This window comes from Haliotis rubra, unplaced genomic scaffold (assembly GCF_003918875.1).
Source record: "Haliotis rubra isolate DU_JTF1 unplaced genomic scaffold, ASM391887v1 Scf1862, whole genome shotgun sequence".
In the NCBI taxonomy this organism is placed as follows: Eukaryota; Metazoa; Mollusca; class Gastropoda; order Lepetellida; family Haliotidae; genus Haliotis; species Haliotis rubra.
In genome coordinates, this window is record NW_025765850.1 from 51387 (window position 1) to 77654 (window position 26268).

The 26268-nt window shown below is 39.2% G+C and overlaps 2 protein-coding genes and 1 long non-coding RNA gene across 4 annotated transcripts; 2 read left to right on the plus strand and 1 right to left on the minus strand.

The window, feature by feature from the left end:
* Window positions 1-1083: 1083 nt before the first annotated feature.
* On the minus strand, window positions 1084-3502 carry LOC124273973 (heparanase-like). Its single transcript, XM_046709311.1, has 5 exons — window positions 3312-3502; window positions 2733-2863; window positions 2110-2283; window positions 1439-1545; window positions 1084-1101 (listed from the first exon to the last, which is right to left on the minus strand). Exons 1-5 carry the CDS (start codon window positions 3500-3502, stop codon window positions 1084-1086), a joined length of 621 nt encoding a protein of 206 aa, XP_046565267.1.
* Window positions 3503-13269: 9767 nt separating this feature from the next.
* On the plus strand, window positions 13270-25370 carry LOC124273968 (hyaluronoglucuronidase-like). 2 transcript variants are annotated; one of them, XM_046709307.1, is made up of 4 exons: window positions 13270-13375; window positions 15755-15864; window positions 16349-16492; window positions 25177-25370. In XM_046709307.1, the coding sequence occupies exons 1-4, from the start codon at window positions 13313-13315 to the stop codon at window positions 25355-25357; spliced, it is 498 nt and encodes a 165-aa protein (XP_046565263.1). In that variant the 5' UTR covers window positions 13270-13312; the 3' UTR covers window positions 25358-25370. The 2 variants fall into 2 exon arrangements, with proteins under 2 accessions (XP_046565263.1, XP_046565264.1); XM_046709308.1 differs by lacking the exon at window positions 16349-16492 and adding an exon at window positions 24552-24695.
* On the plus strand, window positions 21135-21799 carry LOC124273969. The gene is made up of 3 exons (XR_006897799.1): window positions 21135-21315; window positions 21476-21526; window positions 21726-21799. It is a non-coding gene; the product is annotated as an uncharacterized LOC124273969 (long non-coding RNA).
* Window positions 25371-26268: the final 898 nt, after the last annotated feature.

Here is a 26268-nt window from a genome sequence, read left to right on the forward strand (position 1 = left end):
GGATCAAAGGTGTAAGTGTCAATCAGTGCATAGCTTCCAGCGTAGAAATCCTGTCTGAGAACTGCTTTCAGCCCCATCCTAGCAGCAATACCAAGCTTGTCCAGCCACCTGGACAGTGTACACTTTCAAAAGGCGGTGTAGATATTCCATTTTCACACTCACACGTCTATTCAGTTACTAGTACTTTGCAAAAGTGCTTACATTAAAAGTCAAATCCTATCATTGATTCCTAAATATCATTTCGGAAAGAATTATTACGAACGGACGCCATTCATTATTATGCGAGTATAGGTGATTAAGGTACGATGTGGACAATGTTTACTATATGCTGCTGTCTTACGTACAGAAACCCAGCGACGTATCTGTCGGAGATTCCCGGGGCACCGCCACCATAACCAGAGGATGTCTCTCCCAGCCAGACTGGGGTGAGTGAGTTGGTGCGTCTTGACACATTCAGCCCTGTCTCCATAATACTGACCAGGTAGTCCATCAACTTGGAATCGGTAAAATTAGAGAGCTGTGCAGTATGCCCATTGGTGTAGTATCTGTTCGAAACAAGGGTAGGCTTGATAGCAATGTTTCATCCACCTTTTATGGTTGTAAATATCACAAACACATAATAACATTATTTAGCCGCATATTATTCCATCATTTGACACATGTGAAGATGAAATTCAAAGATTGATGAAATACGTTTTATATTTCACGTGTGAAGGAGCAGATGTGAATTCTCATAGATTAAAGTGTGGTGATGTTTCAGGTATTACATTCCAAAGTGTATTCAAAAGAAACAGATCAAAACCTTTCAGGGACTACAAATATATTCCGACCATTACTGAAAATGAAATATCAAATCAGGGTTAGTAGGCTCAAAATCTTAAAAATCCACAGTAAAGAATCGAGCAGTTTAGAACATATCATAGATACCAAAATCAACCTGCTGGTGAAAAGTTATCCTGTCTACGGCTTTGTCCCCACCTCCTGTGAAGAAACTGGAAACAAGGTGGAGTTAAATTGTGAGTGTGAAGTGCGGTAATAGGTCATTTGTTCATAACGACTGTTCATTTAGATAACTGCAAACCATTAATCAAACTCCACATTCTTTAAGATCAAACACCAACTGATGAATCCGTTCGGGACTGTTTACAAATGTATGCTGAGGTTAGCTCTTGTGTCAAACTCCACATTGTTAAGTCCGTCATCAAGCGACGAATCCGCAGTTACAAATGTAACAAAGGTGACAACTAGCTCACAAATGTAAGTTGAGGTTAACTCTTGCGTCAATGATTTTCAATGGTGATTTGACTGATGCTCCACGTATGTCCAATGTTTGTTGGTACGTTCATGGACTCAACTTCCAGATGAAAGAACTCACTCAGCAAAAACTGTGTTCTATGCCCATTACAGACGCCACATCAGGTCCAATTACTGGTGTTACCGCATATCCTGGTGTCGTTCTGAGCAACTTCTTGAAGTTGTAGAAGTCCATACCCAACTGACTGCCATTCACAGTGATGTTATATTGCTCAGGAAATATGTCAGGTTCTGTAAAAATAGCATAAGAGAACATAAGAGGAACGCTATTTTCAAGTCATTCATAATAGTGGGACCTGTACCCTGATTTTCAAGAGCCGTTGCACAATTTCCCGGGGAATATGTCAGGTTCTGTGCCAATTAACACTTTTTAGAATATATTGTTCTAGACATTACATGAAACGAAATTCTCAAGTTATGGATTATTGTTGAAATTGACATTTGGAACAAATTCTTTTTAGTGAAGGAACATGAGTACGAAATTAGTAACAAAAGTGAGTATATCATTTTCGTAAACAAATGTTCAAATTCATCGTTTTAGCACATTGTCTTTAATCCAGTTATCACTTTTCTTTTGAATCCTATTCTTTTTGAAAAAATGCTGAAAGGCTTGTATCCCTGAATTTGTTTATATACATAAATATGTTAATTTCTAAAATTAATGAAAAGGAACATAAACAGATTTGCAAAGTTTGGAGACATTCTATGTAAATTAATTCGCTATGTTGAATTCGAGTGATTCTAAAGAAATATAATGGTAATGTTATGTGTTCATCTATATGGTTACTTTAATACCATTTCCAAGTTCAAGGCCTGCCAGTTGGTACCCCTTTTCACTGTTGTATTGCAGCAGTTCTTTTGCGTTGGTAGGATCCCAGTGACCCTCCTTCCTCTTCAGTACGTTCAGAACAAATATAAACTTCCAGTTGACATCCCGGACAAATGTATTAACAGTATCCCAGGTAGCTCCTGCAGACATAACATACCTAACGATAGTGAGATCACCAAATACTTATGATGTTCGAATATTAGGAGCATCTTTAATCCTATTCCCAAAATACTTAACTGTTTTGGCCTCCTGGATATGCACATGTGCAACAGCTCGACAAACTATATATAGTATGAGTAGATTTACGCGCCAGTAAATGCACGGTTGATGTCTACTTTGCTATGACCTGTAGGGTCAAAGGTCAGACTATCACCCTCAGATAGCATGGGGGACAAACCTCTAGCCAGGGTCTGAACTTTCTGAGAGGTGGAGTAAAACAACATTGTGGCATAGTTGATGCACCTGATAGTTTCCAACGTCCTTGTTGATATACGCATTCATAGATGCAGATTTAAATTTATTTATTTATGTATACTTACAAATGTCTGTATCATGACCAACTATACCGTATACAAATAGATACACGCACCTGTAAATGTATGATTGACATCTGCTGTGCCATGACCTGTAGGGTCAAAGGTCAGGCCATCACCCGCAGTTCCTCCAATCCTCAGATAGCATGGAGCCAAACCTTTAGCCAGGGCCTGAACTTTCGGAGAGCTGGAGCACATGGGATATAACAATATAATACGTTCATAAATAAACGAATGAGCACGTTCACCCCTATCCACGTCGAGGCAGAAACAAAGATTTGATATACACCATATCTCTAAAAGTGTGACAAAGTGTCAACTAGTGGAATTAATCTGAAGGTTGGTGGCTTGGTTGATGTCATTTAACTCCTTTTAAACGTGTGCACGAATACGACAATGAATTATTAGTTCTGAAAATGAGACCAGAATTCAAAACTATGAATTTGTTGAATTAAATTATCACGAAGCGTGATTAATATCCCATTTCTGTTTTTCAAATGTTTGCATAAACAAGATTGTAAATGGGACGTGCCCATATACACGAGTATACGTGTGTCCAGAATTCTAATAATTAACTTACGAAAAGAATCATCAACATCTGTTGACTTCTATGCCGGTCACCTTGACCTACTTACTTGAAGTCCAATCCTTCCCAGTGCTTCGGGGCGGGCAGGAGATGGGCGTCCAGAGTGACGCCAATGAATAAGTCATCAATAAATGAAACTACTTGCGTTGTTATAACTGTGACGGTGACATTGACTCCTCTCGTTGACGTGTGGGATATGAAGGTGGTGACCAATGTTAGAGCTGACAGTGTTACCTTCATTGTCTCAAGGTTGTAAAGTGAATGTATGTCACACTTAATCTGTATTTATGTGTGATCTCTTGTTATCTGAGATGGTTTCATATAGACTGTGTTGTGTCGTTATTTCCAATATTGTGTCTGTAATGGGTAATATATTCTGGTTGTGACACTTCACAGTCCAAGTAACCATACAGAGAGTGTTTTGGTCGTTGCAAGATAGATCTTACTCCGTCAACACTCCGTCAAATGATCAGCCAAGTTTGAAACATCGGTCGTACCATTACATTTCCTTCCAAACAAACGAAAATAATAAGATTCCAGGGACTCGTTTTGCCCCCAATTTTCATTTGGTTTCTCGTTCGTAACAGTGGTGGAAATTTCCTGTCAAATTATAGTTCCGTTTGCCCCAAGAACTTTCATTTTACTGAACGTTTAAGTCGTTATACTAATTGTCAAGGACAAATATGTATGTCTTTTTCCTAGAAGCACAGTGAATACAGTGTGTGTGTGAGCTGCAAACAGGCATGAGTGGCTATTTAATTGTTGGATGTTGTATCGACATTGTAATGTCATAGTGTCGACTTTGTAATGTCTTAGTGTAAACCTTTAATGTCATGGTGTGGACCTTTTAATGTCATGGTGTGAACCTTTAATGGCATAGTGTGGACCGTGTAATGTCATGGTGTCGTCCTTGTAATGTCATGGTGTCGACCTTGTTATGTCTCGTTTTCTTGACATAATTTTCTTCTTTATCGACTCAAGCTTTGAAGATGATTATTCAAATTTGTTAGAATATCACTGGTGGTGAATGTTTTGCGCATCGTCAGATTCTAAATGCATCCACAGCATTTAATTGTTGGATGTTGTATTGTCATTGTGTCGACATTGTAATGTCATGGTGTGAACCTGTAATTTCATGGTGTCGACCTTGTTATGTCCTGCTTTCTTGACATGAATTTCTTTATCGACTCAAGCTTTGAAGATTACTATTCAGATTCGTTGGATTATCACAGGTGGTGAACATTAGTCATTGTGATTCATGATAAAATTGTGTTCAAGTTATATAAACGAGTGCCAATAAGAAAGTATGCAGTTTGTTTCCCCGAACTTGATAAGAAAAAAAACGCATATATAAATGAACATCTGTTTAATTTCGATAGAGTATTCAATTCTACAGCAAATGCACTCAAGTTCATTTCACTGACAGACACATGGTATCAGTCAAGTCAAAGATGTTTATTGTACAAAAGGCCTCCGGCCCATATACATTATATATATGGTGCAATAAGTAGTAATTAGTGATCCAAACAGCAAATCATGATACAGGCAGTAAATTATGTACAAGTAGTGAAATACGATGGACATACAATGTTTTTTATCAGATTGTTACGTTTAATAAGAGCATAATTGATATAGTACGACAGCTTTATTATTACATGCTGGTCAGTTGATGAAAGAAGTAGTTTAATAGTCTGATGTCTTGTTCAAAGCTGGGAGTAGCATACCTAGACAAGTAGGCAGTATCCCCATGGGTACTATTTGTGTCCTGTTTCGCATAGGAATATGATTATATTGTTTACTCCGTTTTGTTAATCAAAGAAAAGACACGTTGCCAAAAGGTTAAAGACTGAAATGTCCATACGACCTCATTTATTTTCATGAAAAATGCCAATATTTAGAGAAATCTTCGACTAATCCGTCAGGTTGGTTATCTGAGAACCAACAGGAAAAACATATTAAGTGTCAAATCCTCATTTAATTGATGCATAGACATAGTTATTCCAATCATGGCGTTCCCCTCGTATCGAACAATACACGCCGTCCATATTTCTCAGTTGCTTGGAAACATTACATGTTGTTCAAATTGTATGAAAGGCAAACAATGGCATTGTCATCGGACGGCGTGGATCAGTCTTCATTACATCAGTCACTGGCTTTTGCCACTATCTACGGATAGTGGAGTACGCTTTATGGTCTGCACACATGTAGGATAATGGTCCTTTATTTTATAGACACATGTACATTGATATCTCACACACAGGTACAATATGTACAGCTGGACAGGGTCTCATAATAAATTACACCAAGCACTCATTCACAGATACCTCCAAAGTGTCTGGATAGGTACATTTCTAATAGACTGTCATATCCCATATATCGTCAAGGTGCGGAACACATATGATATTATTCTGCAGATCCATGTGTAATAGTTTGTCATGTAACACAGAGGAAAACAGTCACTTCAGGGACATGGACAGGAAACATATCTACGTGAACACTGTCTCTTTCTGAAACATACCATCTTTCCATGTGTCTTTATGGCCAACCCTTAAGACCCTTAATTATTATTACTACGTTAACACTGTGTCTTTCTGAAACATACCATCTTTCCATGTGTCTTTATAGCCAACCCTTAAGACAGATCTGACCATGTTCAGGACAGTTATTTTTGCAGGTGCCCTTTTCACTAACCGATCATTATATTACTTCCCAACATATTACCTGTATAGAAATTGATAGGGTTTTGTAGCTTTCATTTCTATTATTTACAAATTTGTCTTGATCTTATCTGTTTAAAGTGCTTGTTTATTCCAATATACGACATGCTATCAGGCTGTATTTTGAAATAAAATCCAAAGGTGCATGACATGTGTTTAGAAAATAGGTTTCTATTTTAAAGATGACATGTTAATACAGGCAGGAAGTCAAACTTAGCATTAATAAAGCCGATCCTTGAAACTAAGAAACATGATATCAAGGTGGTAGTTAGATAGCAAATCAAACACTAGAAGGCACTGATATACATATATGCATTAGAATTCATGCAAGTTGTGAAACACGCATCTGGACTGCCTTATCTATTGCCAAGGCTTGGTAGCACCTGCTATCTTTCGGCACCACAGAGCAAGGGCACTTTACCCTCCTACAACAGGGAAACAGTTAACATGACCATGGATATGATCTTCCTGTGTTTATTTGGACTGGCTTGGATACAGCCGTTTACTGTGTCCCTGCACACCGAACATATCAGAGTTAAAAGTAACCACGTGTTGCAGGTGATAGATGACATGTTTGTCGGGGTTAACATTGACAGCGGTCGGCTGAGGTACAATCTGAAGTTTCACAATGTAAGGTAGGCATAACATCTGTGCAAACATGTCTGTTCATTTTGTTACATAGATTACGTTACTTGATAGAAGGGGTTGTAGGCAAGTCCTGTTGATAGGTGGAAATGATTTAACATATATTTAGGGTCATTAGAATCCATATTAACAAAATGCGACAAAATGCGATGACTAACATAATTTTTGTCAGTTATATGTGAAATTCTATAACCTTCTCTACACGCCTACCCTAAAACGTTTGGCGGTCTTTGAACTCTGTTTTGAAAGAGACTGGTCTACTGAACACTAAAGTTGTGAAATTTAGACACCAAGGTTAGAACTGTTAAAATGTTGCTAGACAAAATAGGAAAAACCGAAGTCATCATTCTGGTTATAGATTCACATCAATAGGTTATGGATCCACATCGATACGTTATGGATCCACATTTATAGGTTATGGATCCAAATAGATTGGTTATAGATCCACATAGATAGGTTATGGATCCACAAAGATAGGTTATAGATCTACATAGATAGGTTATAGATCTATATAAATAGGCTATGGATCCATATAGATACGTTATGGATCACATACATAGGTTCTGGATCCATATAGATAGGTTATGGATCCACATAGATAGGCCATGGATACAGAGAGATCGGTTATAGATTCACATTGATAGGTTATGGATCCACATAGATAGGTTATGGATCCACATAGATAGGTTATGGGTCCACATAGATAAGTTATGGATCCATATAGATAGGTTATAGACCCACATAGATAGATTGTGGATCCACATAGATAGGTTATGGATTCACATATATAGGTTATAGAACCACATAGATAGGTTATGGATTCACATATATAGGTTATAGAACCACATGGAAGGTTATGGATCCACATAGATAGGCTATGGATAACATATACAGGTAATAGATCCATATAGATAGCTTATATACTCACATAGAGAGGTTATGGATCCATATAGAAAGGGTTATGGATCCACATACATAGGTTATAGATCCATATAGATGGGTTATGGATCACATAGATACGTAATAGATCCATATAGATAGGTTATAGATCCACATAGATAGGTTATGGATCCACATAGATAGGTTATGGATCCATACAGATAGGTTATCGATCTATATAGATAGGTTATGGATCCAGATATTAGGTTATGGGTCCACATAGATAGGTTATGGGTCCACATAGATAGGTTATGGGTCCACATAGATAGGTTATGGGCCCCATAAATAGGTTATGGATCCACATAGATAGGTTATGGATCCATATAGATATGTTATGGATCCATATAGATACGTTATAGATCCACATAGATAGCTTATAGATCCACAAAGATAAGTTATGGATCCACATAGATAGGTTATGGTTCTATATAGATAGGTTATTGATCCACATAGATAGGTTATGGATCCACATAGATAGGTTATGGATCCACATAGATAGGTTATGGATCCAGATGAATAGGTTATAGATCCAAATAGATCGGTTACATATCCACAGCAAAACAAATACACAAGAATCACTTTCTTTACACACCTTGAGTCTTCTTTAGAGTGTGTTGTCACAAAGAATCTTATGCAAAGATCTAAATGTGATAGAGGATGTCCAACTGGTCTCCTCGATTTCTAGTTCACTTTGGGAAATCAGTGGTATATCCGTGGGAGCCGTGCCACTTAACGCTTAACAGAGGGGTACACAAAGCCTGCAGCCTAGACTACCAGTTGTCCAACTTCCATTTTTGTGGAAGTCGCGGTAGCTGAGCGGGTTAGGCGGTTGACTTTGTGTGCTGACGATTAGGTGCCTGGCTCTGAGGGTGTGGGTAGAATCCCTGATGGGGCTCAACTAAAAACAGTACTAGAATTTGTACTTTACTAAGAAAGTGTAATCCCGAATAAAACATATGTTACATTTGACCACTTTCTTAATGGCATTGTGTAATCACAGTGGAAGAGAGTTTGTTGCTATTTGATGACTGTTACATGGTAAATCCGAGGAGAATTTCGATTCATGTGTATAATGAAACAGAACAGCCAGAAGGGAAAAACACTAAGTACACTGCTTACTAACGAATTCCACTTCCAAATTCAATATAGATATTATGAATAAGGGAACCAGTCATTTCAAATACTGTGTTTTAATTCATGACGTTTGCTTTCATTTTTGGGTCTAGATTTCCTGAACAGCTAAACCAAATGAAATGTACACAATATTTAAGGGAAGCCATGTTTTTTCTCATTGATTGCGTTTCTGTCCAGCTTTATTATTGACCGCTCAATGATCATATAGCAAGTTACACCCACTCGTTGCTCCAAAACGCTGCAACTTATTGCTATGAGGACTGTAATTTGACTACCAGTGCATTTTGTTGAGCCTAAAAATATGTTTTTATCAACAGCTCTCCCAAACCGCTGGCCCTTGGAAAGGCTTTAGCACCCGGGTATCTGAGAGTCGGGGGCACATCAGGGGACTACATGGTGTTCGACCCGACTCACGACATTGCTACTGGACATCAGTTCTAGCTCCGAGGTGATAGCTGGATAGGATAGTCATATCTTCCAAAATGAACAACAATAAACAAATATAAACAACTTTACTTCAGTCCACTACTGTGCTGATACAAACGAGTCCAGATCGGACAATAGTTTGGAATACATGTAGTATCATTCCATAAAACTGTCAATGCTGTTGCATTAACTGGACCAACGTCTGGAAACCCCGTCTTCCGACCATTACTAGTGAGGACTGTCATATGCCTAGATAGGAACATGACTACGTTCCCAAAATTCAATAATCCTGACATTTGTCGACGGATTTCTTTATTCAAATACGCCACGCTTCAAAATGCATTGTTTGGTTGGCCTCATTGTTTTAACATATATGAAACCATATAGTTTTAGACAAATCCGAAACATATATTTCCAGCAACGACCTGGAATGATCTCAACATGTTTGTTCAAAAGATTGGACTCAAACTGGTGATTGGTCTTAACCTAATGCTCCGTGACGGAACAAAGTGGAACCCATCAAATGCTAAGCTTTTGCTCAAATATTCCTCTGACAAAGGGTATCCTTTTGCCGGGATTGAACTGGGAAATGGTAGGTTTGAAGCCATATATATGTCAAATCTATCACAGATCATTTAAAAAAGTTTAAATATAGTTGCTTGGAATCCGCACAGAACAGGTCCACAACACCAAGATACGTAATCAGGCTGGATAATTTCGTTCATACGTGCCACGTATCATATTTGGGCATTAAACAATAGACGGGCACATCGTATTATTACTGAATTATCTGCGTCTTTTCACACTAACATTGAATGCAACACCCTTAAAACATTAAGAATGATATGAATATAATTTGTATATTAATTCCCTTCTCCTTGATGTACCATACTGTGTGTGTAGACAGGATCCCTTGTTATTCGTAATGCATAATTACCGTCGTATGTTTTGTCCATGAAGCACCAAACTTTTATTACCGACAATGGAATACAACTGTCAGTAAAGCGCAACTGGCAAGTGACTTCAAAGAGTTGAAACAAGTCCTCCAAGGAACTGCCTATAAGTCTAGTCTAATCCTCGGACCTGACGTGGCCAGTTATGAAGACAAGTTTTTAAACAAGTATGCATTAAATACTCATTTCATACGCTACACTTGGGAATATGGTGCTTAGAGACCCAGTGCTAGAATGTTGTTTTACAAACTGAACCACCTCTGTGCTTACTATGGTATGTTAGTCTCACCCTTTGTGTCAAATCTAAAGCATTCATTCAATAACTGACATGGGAGCACGAGTGTGTCAATCCCTTGAGTTGCATCCTTGAGGTTTGTATTTACCTTGCCCCTGCTTAAACGCCTGAAACCTGAGTCCCATCTGTCGTTCCTCATTATCCAAAGCGGCGTTAAACCATTCGGTAGCTTTTATCTTTTCACACATCAGGTTTCCACAAACACGAATATGGTAAATGCAAGTGATACCTTCCTCGATACTCTCTTGTCAAATGTGATCATGCAATTCCAGGTTCCTGACCGATGGCGGAGCCAGTGCCATAGACGTCCTGACCGTCCATCAGTGAGTATCGTCCTTGAGTGGCAGGGTATCAGGGACGTGGACGTCAATGAATCATTCATGTCATTATGGATGATCCAGTAGCATCGGGTCTTGGGGTAGCCAAATTAAAGCATCCGTTCGTCCCGCTGAAGACCCAGGTTTGTCCCTTGCCGTGATATTGCTGGAATATTGCTAAAAGCGGCGCAAAACCATACTCACTCCAGCAGCAACTGTGGATTACAGCGAAGACATATTAGCCGAATAATGGATATATATACTGAGTCAAAAAAGAAACTTCACATTCTTTTTTCAGGGCACTATAAAAGAACAAGAGATAGTAAGATGGTTAAATTGTTATTATTTCATTGCTGAGATCTGTGTGATGTACTCGATACACTGACAGTGCCATAATCAGTTCCATTAGGCTACACCGCCGTTCCAAAACATGGGTAAACAGAATGTCAAGTCACAAGAATAAAAAAGCGAAATTTCTCAGTTCAGTATCATTTATGGCCTCCCCTCGCATTCACCACTGCCAAACACCGTCTACTCATCGACTGCCTGATGCTTGTGAACACGTGGTTGGGGATTCTGCGCCATTGCTCTTGCAAGGCAGCGCCAAGTTCCTGCAAATTCTGAGGTTGGTTCCTAAGACCACGAAGCCTACTCACAAGTGCATCCTAAACGTGCTCTACTGGATTAAGGTCAGGGGACCTCGATGGCCAGTCCATGACGTTAATTCCAGCGTTTTGAAGGAAATTTCGTGTCAACATCGCGGTATGCGGCCGAACATTATCATGCTGGAACTGTAGACCTGGGCCATGAGCCACCATGAAAGGAACGAGTTCAGGGTGAGAACCTGGTCGCGGTAAGCAGCAGCTGTGAGGTTTCGACGGATGACCAGAAGTCGGGAACGGTTGTTCCCACAGAAAGCACCCGACACCATGCAACTTCCGCCCCCGAATCTGTCGACTTCCTGTACACAACATTCACAGTCTCCAGACTCTATGCCTGCCGTCCGCGAATCTGAGGGTAAACCTGGTTTCATCGCTAAAGACGTTTGGCCCGCAGCAGACGTTGACGTTGATGAAACGGCGTCAATATATGCCCACGATATGGACGTCGAGAATGGAGATTGGCAGCCTGCAAACAATTTCGAATGTCTGTGAGGACAGTCGACCTCAAAACATCTCAGCCCTGGTTCGTGTAGCCGGCAGAAATGTACCACGTAGGTGACGCAGGACGATTTGACGGTCTTCTGCTCGAGACGTCACACGTGGACGACCCGACCTTGGGCGATCAGAAGTGGTGCCAGTTGGTTGTAGACGCCCTCGCAAGTCATACACAGTACGACGTCTGCATCCCATTGCTCTTGCGACGTCAATAACTGATCTTCCGGCTTGCAACATGCCAAAGGCACGTTCACGTTGCACATTTGACAATCGTGACATTTCAAGTACTGTTAGAACTGTGGTTTAAAAGTGTTTTTTCAATTCTTGAGGCCAATGCAAACACGTGCATATGAAGAAAACTTCGATGCGAAGATCATGTGATCGACTGCACGTGCAAAACCTTATTTGGCACTAACGTCATTTGCACGACGCATGGATGGGTTTGAGTGGGTTTTGCTAACGTTTTTCTAGAGTCGAAAGATAGGGATCCCATTTCGGATACAAAGATGTATCATCAGAGAAAAAGTATTCATTATTTTTCAAATTACATTTTGTGAAGTTTCTTTTTTGACTCAGTATAGTAGCAGCAGGATGGTAAGTGATGCTTATAGTGGACGCCAAGTGGGAGGATGGCGTTAACGAATTGAGTAGATCACCAATCACTTTGTGTAACACACTTCAATATATACAATAAGAGAAACAAAAATAGAAAGGAACGCTTGTTTGGCTGATTGTTGCGTGTACCTTAATACGGTTAGGACTTTTTGTGTTAGATTTTATTCTTTTCAGTTACTACTTTAATGGAAAAACAGCGAAACTCGAAGACTTTTCTGACCACTCTATAATGGACCGTCTTATATCCGAAGTTCAAACAGTGATGGGTATGGTGCGAAGCTATCATGGCCTGGTGGCGTGGCTAGGGGAAACTTCTTCTGGTTATGGGGGCGGCACTCCTGGCATTTGCAATAGATATGTGGCAGGCAATCTGTGAGTATCTTAGCTATTCAAAGGGCGTTTGCTTAACGTTTTCTTTTCAAACAGTTTCATGCTCAGAGTAGATTTCTTTATAAGAAGAGCTTGTAATCAGAAGTAGAAAGCAACGTGGGAACGTCAAGCAGAACGCCTTGAATGAAGGGGCAGCATATGTTGATTTAGAATTCGATTTCTAATAGATATTTCTTAGATGGTGATTACTGATGCGTTCAGTTCTGTAGAAACACCAGGACCGTGTTGAAAATATTGGGATTCAACTGTAAGACATTGTTCTGTAAAAGTTTACGCGGGTAGGATATACCATTGATGATGACGTCTTCGGTGTCTGTGGCACAATTATCGTCTAACTGTTTTCTTCTTTTCTATACATGGTTTGTTAAGAAAGGATTATTAATCTTATAAAGTGGTTTTGTTCAAAATCTTAGGTGGCTTGATAAACTGGGAGTGTCAGCAAAATATGGTTTAAAAAGGGTCATGCGCCAGTCATTCTTCGGAGGGCATCACTCACTTCTTGATGACAACAGCGACCCTACTCCTGTGCGTGAACGCCTGTTACGTTAAGATATTATCATGTCATATTAACAGCTACAAAATGTCATTATGTCGGAGGGGCGGTTAGGTAGCCTAGTGGTTAAAGCGTTCGCTCGTCACGCCGAAGACCCGGGTTCGATTCCCCACATACGTACAATGTGTGAATACCATTTCTGGTGTTCCCCACCGTGATATTGCTGGAATATTGGTAAAAGCGGCGTAAAACAATACTTACTCACTCACTTACTTATCATGTCGGAATTCCATATCATGATAGGTGAACAGGGGTGCCAGTCAAATCGCCCTAGCTACAAAACGCCTCAGCCAATTTGGTCAAAATGCCCCAGATTTTTGGTCAAATCGCCCCAGGTTTGGTCAAATTGCCCCAGGGGGGTAGTCAAAATGCCCCAATGTATTTAAATTGGTTAAATATATGCCACAAATGCTTAGTTTTTGTCAACTTCCATATTATATTCAATATATAATATTATATAGTAATATTTCTGATAAATTTTCTATTAGTAAACTGATAAGAGCAAAAGTAATATCCATGTATAGACAACACTGTAGTACCAATTATTTGGTAAAGAATTACAAGAGTAAAATGAAAGGTTTGTAGAATATGTTTATTGGCTGTAAATAGTTTTTGGTCAACAAATGGCATTGTGTAATCATAACAAGTATGGTATAATATTTATTATTTAAACATATTTATTTCCAAAGAAAGGAACCGGATTGGTAGACAAGCATAAGCTTATATGAATACCGCTCTAGGATACAATGGAAGGAAGAATAAACTCGTCATGATGAATGGACAATGTGAATGATATATAAATGTTGCCGAAACGAGAAATAACGCCAATCATTGTTAAACGGTATATGTCATATAAACAAAATATTTTGGATCAAATCTGCCTGTTAAATTTATAAAAGAGTGCACTGAAATTAAACGTTCTTTGTTTACTATTGAGGAGCAGCGTTGGTTTCCAAACAAAATTGATTTTGGGTCAAATCCTTTAGTATAAAAATACATAATTTGACGTATATCGTTGTAAAGAGTACATGGAAAGAAATAGTGATCAGAGTCTTCATAGTTATGGCCACAAGAGCAAGATGATGTCGGAGATATAAATCTTTCATATTTGTGCGCATTAAGGTCACTACATTCAAGTTGGAGACGAGAATGTATGATTAGACAAAATCTGCTACCGGAATTTAAGTCAAAATGACTGTAGATATTAGAATCGTTCAAAATTACATTTTTGAATCTCGATAGGTTGTGGTCGATTAGTGAATATGTTTTTATAGCCTGAAATGCTCATACATTCGAGCCTCAACATTAAACACAGCATTGAATGTCAATTAGTGAACATGTTTTAATAGCCTGTTTTATCCACACATTTTGACAAGATTAATTAACAAAAGCTCTAGATTGTTTTGATAAGCATTAAACCATACTTGTTGAGAAAACCTGTGCATTCACGGCCTCACCTTTTGACAAGTTTAATTAACACAAGCTCTAGATTGTTTTGACAAGTATTATACCATACTTGTTGAGAAAACCTGTGCATTTACGGCCTCACCTTTTGACAAGATTAATTAACAAAAGCTCTAGATTGTTTTGATAAGTATTATACAATACTTGCTCACAAAAACTATGCATTTATGGCCAATAAACATTTTATACAAACATTTCATTTTATGCTTGTAATTCTTTACAAAAGCATTAATAACATGCAAATAATTGGTATTATAGTGTTGATATTACTTTTGCTCTTATCAGTTTACTAATAGAAAATCTATCAGAAATATTACTATATAATATTATACGAAGTACATAATATGGAAGTTGACAAAAACTATGCATTTATGGCATATATTTAATCATTTTAAATACACTGGGGCATTTTGACTACCCCCCTGGGGCAATTTGACTAAACCTGGGGCGATTTGACCAAAAATCTGGGGCATTTTGACCAAATTGGCTGAGGCGTTTTGTAGCTAGGGCGATTTGACTGGCACCCGGTGAACAGTACCTTGTGCTTAAAGGCCGTATGTAGTGACCAAGGCCTTTGAGGTAGTCTCTCATGGATCATCCTGTTTCGACTATCTCGACATCAACCATATTCGTTTTGTTCGTTTGTGCTGTATGTTGTTGCTACACCCAGCGATATACCAGCTGTATGAAATGTAGTAAATTACCGAATCTGGACCAGACTATCCATTGACTGACATGATGAACATCGATCAGCACTATTGGAATACGATATCATGTGTCAGCCAAGTCAGAGAGGCTGACCACCCCATCTAATCATTTGTCTCTTACGACAAGCATGGGTTGCACTAAACAATAGCATGTACTGACACCATGATTTCATTTGCCAGGACTATTGGTTGACGCTTCTTTACAAGAGACTTGTTGGCAACAAAGTATTTGATGTTCCATCCTCATCGGACAACATCCGGCTGTATGCCCACTGTACGAAGCTTAACAAGTGAGTTGTTTAGTAACAACTCTATTCATAACCTGGTCAACACTTCCCACACAACAGTGTGGCCATAGGCTACCATTAATCACCTTGAAAAAGCATTTTATCAAAGTCCAAATATACACACAGTCACTGCAGTTTGAATCAGTTTAGAGCTATGCCCGGTACTGGCAGAACAACAGCTGAGTGTCCGTGATTTTCAGGAAGGAATGTTTTGGTCTTATTGGTACGTGTCATGAATATCGAATTTGACTTAAGACGTTACAGAGATGTAATGCCTATGTGTGAGATTCCCGTGGGTGACATCTGCATCTCTGCATAGCTAGCAACTGTGTGATGTCATCAAAACAAATACCGTCACTCAAATCATTATGACGTCATGCCCATACAAGTCATTCATGTGATATTTTCACAAATGAATGAAATGACTAGGTTTCAAGGAAAGTAATACTAATAATCCTACATATTGACATCACTTTTCATGTTTCAGCGTATACAACTACAAGCCTGGAAGCATCACAGTGTATGCCCTCAACTTGAATAAAGACCCCGTACTCCTGACTATATCGGATCTGAACATCAATAGCATGGACAGATTCTGGCTGACTCCGGAGGGAGGAGACCTTACGTCAACGTTTGTATAACATGCTATGTTTTCTGTCAACTCTTGAGTGAGTGAGTGAGTATGGTTTTACGACGCATTTAGCAATACCACAGCGGGAAACCTTACGTCAACGTTTGTATATCATATACAGCTTATGGACTGTGTTCGTGTTGCAATTACCACAGTGGCGAAGCCATGAACAATCGGTTTAAATAATGAGGATAAAGCTGAGAGACATTTGCCCAAAAAGCAGCTCTTGACGCAGGAATCTGTAAAATGACCTACGACAAACTTTCATCTTTGATGGGCATTTTAGAAGTTGAGTTGATGAAGAATGATGACAAATTTTATGGATATACAACTTCTTTTATTCTGTGAAAGGCGACGTTTCGACATAAATGCCGTTGTCAAGCAAGTGATGACAACGACAACGCCTTTTACAGAATAAAAGAAGTTGTATAACCATAACAAGTTTTATCATTTTACGACAAACTTGTTCACACATGCTATAGTTGCAGGACATCTGTTGGATCCACGGATGATCAAGAAGAATATTAAGCAGAGCAACCAGTTTTTATATTCTTTCCAGAAAAGTCCAACTCAATGGCAACACTCTGGAACTAGTCAATAATCAAATACTACAAATGATGCCAAGATCTGTAGGAAGTGGGACCATGAAAGTACCCGGAAACTCATTCGGCTTCATCGTCATCCCGTTGTCTATGCTCTGACACTGTAGTACGGTACAAACCGATCTTAGGGTTACACGTTTTAATTTTGAAATCACCTCTTTACAAGATATATGGGATATGGTTACTTTTGCATCCTTAGACCAGGAAGATCATGGCTATGCGACAGTTAAGCTGTTGCCTAAATGAATCTTCAACTCAACTCCCTGCACCAACGCGTCTTATCTCCAGTAAAGCTCCACATCGTCAATAGATATTTAACATTTGTTAATACATTGAACGCCTTGTTCGCATTCACTCCCTACGAAGGCAAGGGCTGACGTTTGAATGTATATTACCACGTACTTTTACTTCGCTACTGTGTGTTCGGTGCTCATTGAATACATGGCTAAAGTGTGGTGATCTTCAGGTAACATTTGTAGATCATTAAGTTGAACAAAAACAACAACAACAAAAAAACACCAAAAAACCTGACTGATGGACAGCGTTGCAACACGAACATATACTACTCATCAAAAGTTTAGACTCACTTAAAGCACTCACTATATGTTATGCATATATATACGGTTACATGGAGGATTGATTTATCCACTAAGTTAGGGGAACCAACTGCAAACCTTAAGCAGATGAGTGCACGAGGATCATGCATCAATTTTCTGAAAAGCATGTGCAAATATCGTGCATGTGAACAGCTACGTGTTGGTGTAAAGTTTTGTTAAGAATTCGCCAATTTTCATTGAGTTTCATGACTTATTGAACTCATGAAAATAATTTGTTCAACGTTAGGAATTTGTGTTACACTACATCAGTTCATGTGCAAACAGTACATTTAAACAGTATGGAATATTTAGCTAAATGTAGTTTAGAACAGTTGACTGAAGTAATAGGCTATATTAACACTAGTGAGTCTAAACTTTTGATGGGTAGTATATTTAGATCTCCAGATTTGTTACAGACTGCCATCTCATGACGGTACTGCTGGGATGGGTCAGGCAAGAAAGACTTTCATTCGACGCAGATGGTCTGAATGAGGGACAGAAACTACATGCTTCCTTTTTGGGGCGAACACCTGGTGTCATTACGGATTTTCAGTGATCCGTTCAAAAATGTTCACCTTGATTTTGCGTTATAGGCATACTTGTTACGGAGAATAATCGAGACTTTGCATGTTGCAATCATCAATTTAGGTCAGCTAGACTGACATGAAGACAGGAGACGGTTATACATATCATTAGTGAATTGTCGCTTCTCCAAACATCTTTGGAAATATGTGTTATTTATTGATGTACAATGAACAAATCTTAATACATCAATCCCGTCCTGAGAAACAGCACACGCAATAACAAATCGGTTTGAAATGCTTGGATAAGTTGCATGCTTACTGCACTCACAGAATGAGAATGTGGTACTACAGTGTGTATAATATTGACGATACATCCCATACATCACCTTTGGTGTCATGTAGGGTTACTTTGACCAAAAGTAGAAGTACGATTTACTGCATGTTGGAAGCCCAAAGGTTTATGAATAATACTTGTCTGGCGTTTGCATGTGTCGTCAGTATGTAGTCAAATAAATTACAAACTAGCCTGCAAACAGCATGTAGCTATGGAAGAGGGAGCAATATGGTTCTTACAGCATTTACAGTCTACTGTTGTAGCAAGGACTGGCATCTAGAACACACAAGCTTATTAATGTTACTTTTACAAAATTAAGTGAGACAACAGAACACAAACACGCAAAAGCAATGTGCAAACTAACTGGTTAAAAGCTGTGACGAAATATTTGGTAGGCGTTTAAATAGTGCTAAAGGAGAATCCACTTGTGGTCGATTGTGACCCAGTACAAGCTGAGTTCATGTGTTCTGTATATTCGACAATGGGCTTTGTCGACTCGACACAAGCTTGCATGGGAGAATATTTTCGGTCGTCCAGGAAAGTTATATTTGCTGATTTTGCACTGTTAAACTCAGCGTCATCACTTTTCAAAGTGTTTAACTCACCTATTACATAAATGTAAAGTGTATCTTCGTCATATTAAGGATAGGTCGTGTGTCTACATATTTCCAAATGTTATCGGGACTTGATTTTTCTCAGTTTCACATTTACGTAATAAAACTAAGATAAGATACCAAAACAGATACACACAAGCCCAGTTCTTGACCAAAAGTCTAGGCATAATCTTAATCATCTCAATCATACATGTGGCTACATTTTCTTATCAATTGCCAGGTCTTTGTGGCACCTGCTGTTTGCCCAAACCGAAGTGAACATAGGAGGTATATATCTCAAAATGAAGTAACGGTGAAAATGTTCCCGGATATCATGATCTTGTGTTTATTTGGACTGGCTTGGATCCTGCCGTTTACTGTGTCCCTACACACCGAACATATCAGGGTGAAAACTAACCACGTGTTGCAGGTGATAGATGACATGTTTGTTGGCGTCACCATCGCCGGCAGTCAACTGAGGTCCAATCTGAAGTATCACAATGTCAGGTAATAAAACATTGGGGCAAATATGTCTGATTGGTTTGTTACTTGGTTGACGGATTTGTGTGCAAATCGAGGTTTCGGATGAAAATATACATTTATATCCACAAATAAATGCCATGAACACTTTCCACAGTAGAAGTCTGGATTGTATCATGAACATTATGAAATAGAGATGATACCAGGTCGGGTGCATTCTGGTCCATCAGCGGCACTTGTCAAAAAACGGTGCGAAGTAAAGTCAGTTATTCGTCTGTGAACATATGGTGCAAGTATAAATTGGGAATACCATAAGACGTTTTGACAGTTTTACCGGAGCCTTATAACCTGGACAAAACACATTGTGAATAAAGATTCTTGTGACGTTCTTTGTAATCTTGGTAAGAATATAGCTTGATTATTACCATGGTTCAAGAAGCACACAAAACGTGTTTGTTTTAACAGTTCTCCCAAACTGCTGTCTCTGGGAAAAGCTTTAGCTCCAGGGTATCTGAGAATCGGTGGCTCGTCACTGGACTACATGGTGTTTGACCCGACCCGCAACATTGCTACTGGAGACCAGTTCCAGCTCCCAGGTGAAAGCTATAAAACATTGTTCCATCCTTCTAGCAAACACCTTCACCGAAAGGTCTCCCTATGAATCCCCTTTTGACTGACAGATTTCATGTTTCTGTGTTCACATAATCTTGTTTAAACTGTTATATATTCAATATATACAACTGAAAGAATGTATTATTTGATGTCAGATCGTGACAGCAAAATAACATTGTTGCATCTTTCTAGAACAAACCTTCCCAAGAAAGACCTTGAATCAACATGTACGTTTTGAATGAAGAATTTCCATATTTCTGAGCTCACGAAATCTTATGCGAACTGTCATGATTGAAGATGCTTCCAAGAGTGATTTGACTCTACATTCAAAATATACAACTGAAAGAATGTATTATTTGATGCCTGATCTAGAAACACTATTTTCAGCAAACACCTGGGATGATCTTAACATGTTTGTTCACAAGATTGGCTTCAAACTGGTGATTGGTCTCAACCTGGTGCTCCGCAACGGAACGAGGTGGAATCCATCAAATGCAAAGCTGCTGCTCAAATATTCCTCTGACAAAGGATATCCTTTTGCAGGGATTGAGCTGGGAAATGGTAGGTTTCAGGGGTATTTACCACACATAAAAGTTATTCTTGCTGGGGATGTCTTGAGGAGGAGGTCTCGAACAACCTGTACTTGTATGAGGTGACTGAATGGATCGGTAGTCAGGCTGGTTAATTTGTGTTTTTACCGGACCATGGGTATCCAACCGCCTGGAGATTGTGAATACTTTCATCCCGCATGCACACAGGGTGATCTTTTCACATTATCGTGAAGAACGAGAGCAGATTTTCATCACCATTATTACATTTTGAACTTCGCATTGTTATTTATTCCATGATAAATTGATACCGTTGCCAGATTTTTATATCGTGCTTGCTGAATTTATTTTAATTGTATCTATTTTTCATGAAGAACCAAACTTGTATTTCCGACATCGGAACATTACAATCAGTGATGCTCAGGTGGCAAGTGACTTCAAGGACCTAAAACAAGTCCTCCAAAGAACGGCCTATAAGTCTAGTCTCATCCTTGGACCTGACATAGCCGGTTATAAAGACAAGTTCATTAAAAAGTATGTAAAAAATAGAAATTGCATCAATTCACATCAAAAGTGTGAAAAGTACAAAACCGTATTAAAACCACTTAAAAGCGTAAAAGTTTCACACACAAGAGAATCCACTTCCACAAACGTTTCGTCCCTACTACCTGTGAAAAGTGACCGTTCCTTCCAGCTTCCTGTCCTTGGGTGGAGCCAGTGTCATAGACGTCTTGACCATCCATCAGTGAGTACCTTCCTTCAGGGTGGGGAAGTATCAGGGCCTACAATGAGTATGTCAGTAGCAATACTCCAGTAATATCACGAAGGGGAACACCAGATATTGGTTAAAAACATCGCATCCGTGTGGTGACTTGAACCCGGTTCTCCATTTGTTTAAGTGATTGTTGTGTATACAGTAACACAGTTACAAATTCCTGTTTCAGTTACTACTTTGATGGACACACCGCCAAACTCGAAGACTTTTCTGACTATACAATAATGGACCGTATTATACCTGAATTACAGTCAGTGATGAATACAGTCCGAAGCTATCATGGTCTGGTGGCATGGCTTGGGGAGACTTCTTCTGGCTATGGGGGCGGCACTCCTGGTATAGGCGATAGATACGTGGCAGGCAATCTGTGAGTATTTTAGTTATCAAAGAATTTTGGTTTGAAGTTTTCTGTAAGACGGGTCAGTAAGAAACATTGAATACAGCAGAATAATGTCAACCAGAGCGCTTCCGATGGAGCGCCAGTATACGTTGATGTTGATGCCAATTGATAAAACATGCTTGCTAGATGGAGATAGGGGGGTACATTTGGGACAATTGGAATCAACTGTATGTTCAAGCATACGTGTTTATGGTGTACCATTGCTGATCTCTTAGCATAATATTCCAGGCTAGCTATTCTCGAAACGTTCGTAGCTCTACGAACTTCTTAAGCCCATTCTTAACGCATTGGCTACGATCAAAGTTACGAATTCTTAGGGCTACGAACGTTTCGAGAATAAGGCCCAGTTTCCTATGTGTCTTAAGAAAGGATGTGTACATGTACGGATATATGATGGTTATTCTTATTTTTAGGTGGCTTGATAAACTAGGTGTATCAGCAAAATATGGGTTTAAAAGGGTCCTCCGCCAGTCACTCTTTGGAGGGCATTACTCGCTTACTGACAGCAACAACGACCCAACTCCTGTGTGTATTCTTAAGTAATGTCAAAATGTACTATGTCATATTAACGATTAACAATGTAGTTTTGGCCGACTGCAATATGAAGTCTCTTGACAAAGATCGTTGAAAACCTTACTATTATGGAATAATCACTACTTTAACAGCTATTTTCAATGTCCTGTTAGGACAGCTTGAATTGGCACAGAACAACACAGAAGTCAATACTGTTTTTCTTATAGAGGAACACCATAATTTCTTCTCACAGGACTATTGGTTGACGCTTCTTTACAAGAGACTTGTTGGCAACAAAGTATTTGATGTTCCATCTTCATCTACCAGCATCCGACTGTATGCACACTGTACGAAGCTTAACAAGTGGGTTGTTAAACCATATACTTTTACAAAACTTGTAAAGCGTATACTCGAAAACCTTTACCTTGATCATACTTAAACATATCTTTTAGAATGAAAAGAACGACGTCCACAATGGGCATGAATGGAACGTTGTTTGGCTGCTCGAAAAAAACTCAACGCACAAAACATTTAATATAAATCCAAATGCAATTCGGTTTTCCAGCAAGAAACGATAAAACAATAAATAGGATTATCATTTTCTATCGTATCCATACATGTTTCGAACGAAGACACCGAACACTCCAAAATATTGCAGGTAGCGTTCTGGTCATCTAGACATTTCATCTAATTGTGTGATTGTTGCATATGCTATACATATATGACTGACTGACTGACCGAGTTTAGTTTTACGCCGCTCTTAGCAATATTCCAGCAATATCACGGCGGGGGGACACCAGAAATGGGCTTAACACATGGTGCCCATGTGGGGAATCGAACCCGGGTCTTCGGCGTGACGAGCCAACGCTTTAACCACTAGGCTACCCCACCGCCCCTATACATATATGAATTACCAATATTGTAAGAACATTATATCAAAGTCATAATATGCACACACAGAATTTGAAAAATAATGTTTGCCATAATTACGCCCAATACTGTAGCCGAAGTACAGAACATCATGTCAGGGTGCAGGATGTTTCCTGAGCCGAATGCTCTGCTCTGTACGTTTCACAGCGGTTTTTCTCCCTTTACACCAAACGGAATTTGTTGCTGAGGATAGTTAGACTGCATTTTTCTTTCGCTCTGACGTCCTATATTTAATTCAACTGAAGTTCCCGAGAATATTGGGGATAAATAGCATATTTTAGTATGCAGAGTCAGCTACAAAACATTAACGTGCCCCCCTTAATGTGTTGCAAAGCAAATCTATTCCGAAACACTTTTCGTTATTTACACGCTTTCGAATCTCTGTACTTATTATTATCTATCTGTATTTGCGTTCCATCAACAACTTGATTATCTGGTCTGTTTACACGCCTCTGTTGCATGGCTGGAGTACTGTTGTGCGACTCCAGGCAGAACATATATATACTAGACAAAAATAGTTAGGGATACATTTAAATTTTGAAATTATATATAATGATGCATTTATTCATTGACACACCGACAAAATATCAATCATAAAATACCAATATCCCTAACTTATTTTGTCCAGTATACTTCCATTTTCAGGTGAACACCCGGTGTCTTTACTGTTTTTCATTGATCCATTCATATTATTTTTACAGCTATCTTTCCATTTACACATGAATATGTTGATTAGTTTTTTATTGTACACTAATCTTCTGTAGTTGCCGTATCGGCATATGTCCTGCATATATCATCGAGGTTCAAATGTATTACAACGTAATGTTTCATGTGGCAGCCCCGTGGCCGCCATCTGAATTTCAACATAGTAACTATACGCACGTGACATTAATCAAACATTATGACGCCATTGTGTCCTCACAGGTCGGCCAAGGCAATTCGAGGATATTTTCACATTCATTGAATTTTCACATCTGTTTTGACATCACTGGTTCGTTTTGGTTTGTTTTACTGAAAACAAATGATATCACTTGACATCATGTCCTTACAAGTCAATCGTATGATATTTAAATAAAAATGAAATGACTCTAGTAGGTTTAGTGATAATCCTACATATTGACATATGTTATGACATCACTTTTGATGTTTCAGCGTATATAACTACAAGCCTGGGAGCATCACAGTGTATGCCCTCAACTTGAATAAAGACCCTATACTCCTAACTATATCGGATCTGAACATCAATAGCATGGACAGATTCTGGCTGACTCCGGAGGGAGGAAACCTTACGTCAACGTTTGTATATCATATGTTTTCTTTCAACTCTAGAGCTTATGGACTGTGTCCGTGTTGCAAAGCCATCAACAACCGGTTAAAATAATGAGGATAAAGTTGAGAGGCATTTGCCTCAAAAGCAGCTCTTGACGCAGGAATCTGTAAAATAGCCAACGTTTGTCAACGTTTGTATAACATGCTATGTTTTCTGTCAACTCTTGAGTGAGTGAGTATCGTTTTACGACGCATTTAGCAATATTCCAGCAATACCACAACGGGATACACCAGAAATGGACTTCACATATTGTGCCCATGTGGGGATTCGAACCCGGGTCCTCGGCGTGACGAGCGGACGCCTTAACCACTGCCCCGTCAACTCTTGAGCTTAAGGACTGTGTCCGTGTTTCAGTTATCACTGTGTCGTAAGTCGGTTCATAAATAATTGGTTCAAATTATGAAGATAACTTTGAGAGACATTTGCCAATTTTCAGTATCTTTCCAGAAAAGTCCAACTCAATGGCAAAACTCTGGAACTTGTCAATAACCAAATACCACACATGATGCCAAGATCTTTAAGAAGTGGGACGATGAAAGTACCCGGAAACTCCTTCGGCTTCATCGTCATCCCTGACGCCAACATTGCGGTATGCCAATCACAAGGCCACGGTACCATTATCGGATAACTGAACCAGCATTACTTTCCTATTACGTTTAAATAAATTATTTACAAAGGCTCTTTAACGTTTGTGTTTTGGGACATAGTCTTGTTACTCATCCTTGATATGAAGTTCCCACAAGCAAGTCACCCAGTGGGTTTGTACAAGTAATGATGTTTAGATCTTCAGGAAGAGTAATGATTAGAGTGTTTCCTGGTTTAACAGTATCAAACGTTATGGACATTGCTGTTTCATGTCATTGTTGAACTGATTTTACGTCTCAGACTGTGGGATCCGTATTTATTATGATACGTCTGGTGGCCGCATACTAACATGACACTCGGAATTGATTGTTTGTTTTGTGCATTGTGCTTTCCCTCCCCCTTACTAACGTCGGTTTGATGATAACAGCCCAGCCAGATACCAGGTCGCAGTTTAACGTGAATACTCCACTCAGATATATACTGAGTCAAAAAAGAAACTTCACATTCTTTCTTCAGGACACTATAAAAGAACAAGAGATAGTAAGATGGTTAAATTGTTATTATTTCATTGCTGAGATCTGTGTGATGTACTCGATACACTGACAGTGCCATAATCAGTTCCATTAGGCTACACCGCGGTTCCAAAACATGGGTATACAGAATGTCAAGTCACAAGAATAAAAATGCAAACTTTCTCAGTTCAAGATCGTGTATGGCTGCCCGCGCATTCACCACTGCCAAACACCGTCTCCTCATAGACTGCCTGATGCTTGTGGACACGTGGTTGGGGATTCTGCGCCACTGCTCTTGCAAGGCAGCGCCAAGTTCCTGCAAATTCTGAGGTTGGTTCTTAAGACCACGAAGCCTTGTCCCAAGTGCATCCCAAACGTGCTCTATTGGATTAAGGTCAGGGGACCTCTATGGCCAGTCCATGACGTTGATTCCAGCGTTTTG

Coding starts and splice junctions, on each gene's coding strand:
- LOC124273973 (XM_046709311.1), bottom strand. CDS start 3,502: ATGAAGGTAACACTGTCAGCTCTAACATTGGTCACCACCTTCATATCC. Junction 2,864..3,311: donor TGGGAAGGATTGGACTTCAA/GTAAGTAGGTCA, acceptor CATGTGCTCCAG/CTCTCCGAAAGTTCAGGCCC. Junction 1,546..2,109: donor AGGCCTTGAACTTGGAAATG/GTATTAAAGTAA, acceptor CTATTTTTACAG/AACCTGACATATTTCCTGAG.
- LOC124273968 (XM_046709307.1), top strand. CDS start 13,313: ATGCGCCAGTCATTCTTCGGAGGGCATCACTCACTTCTTGATGACAAC. Junction 13,376..15,754: donor ACAACAGCGACCCTACTCCT/GTGCGTGAACGC, acceptor TTCATTTGCCAG/GACTATTGGTTGACGCTTCT. Junction 15,865..16,348: donor CACTGTACGAAGCTTAACAA/GTGAGTTGTTTA, acceptor TTCATGTTTCAG/CGTATACAACTACAAGCCTG.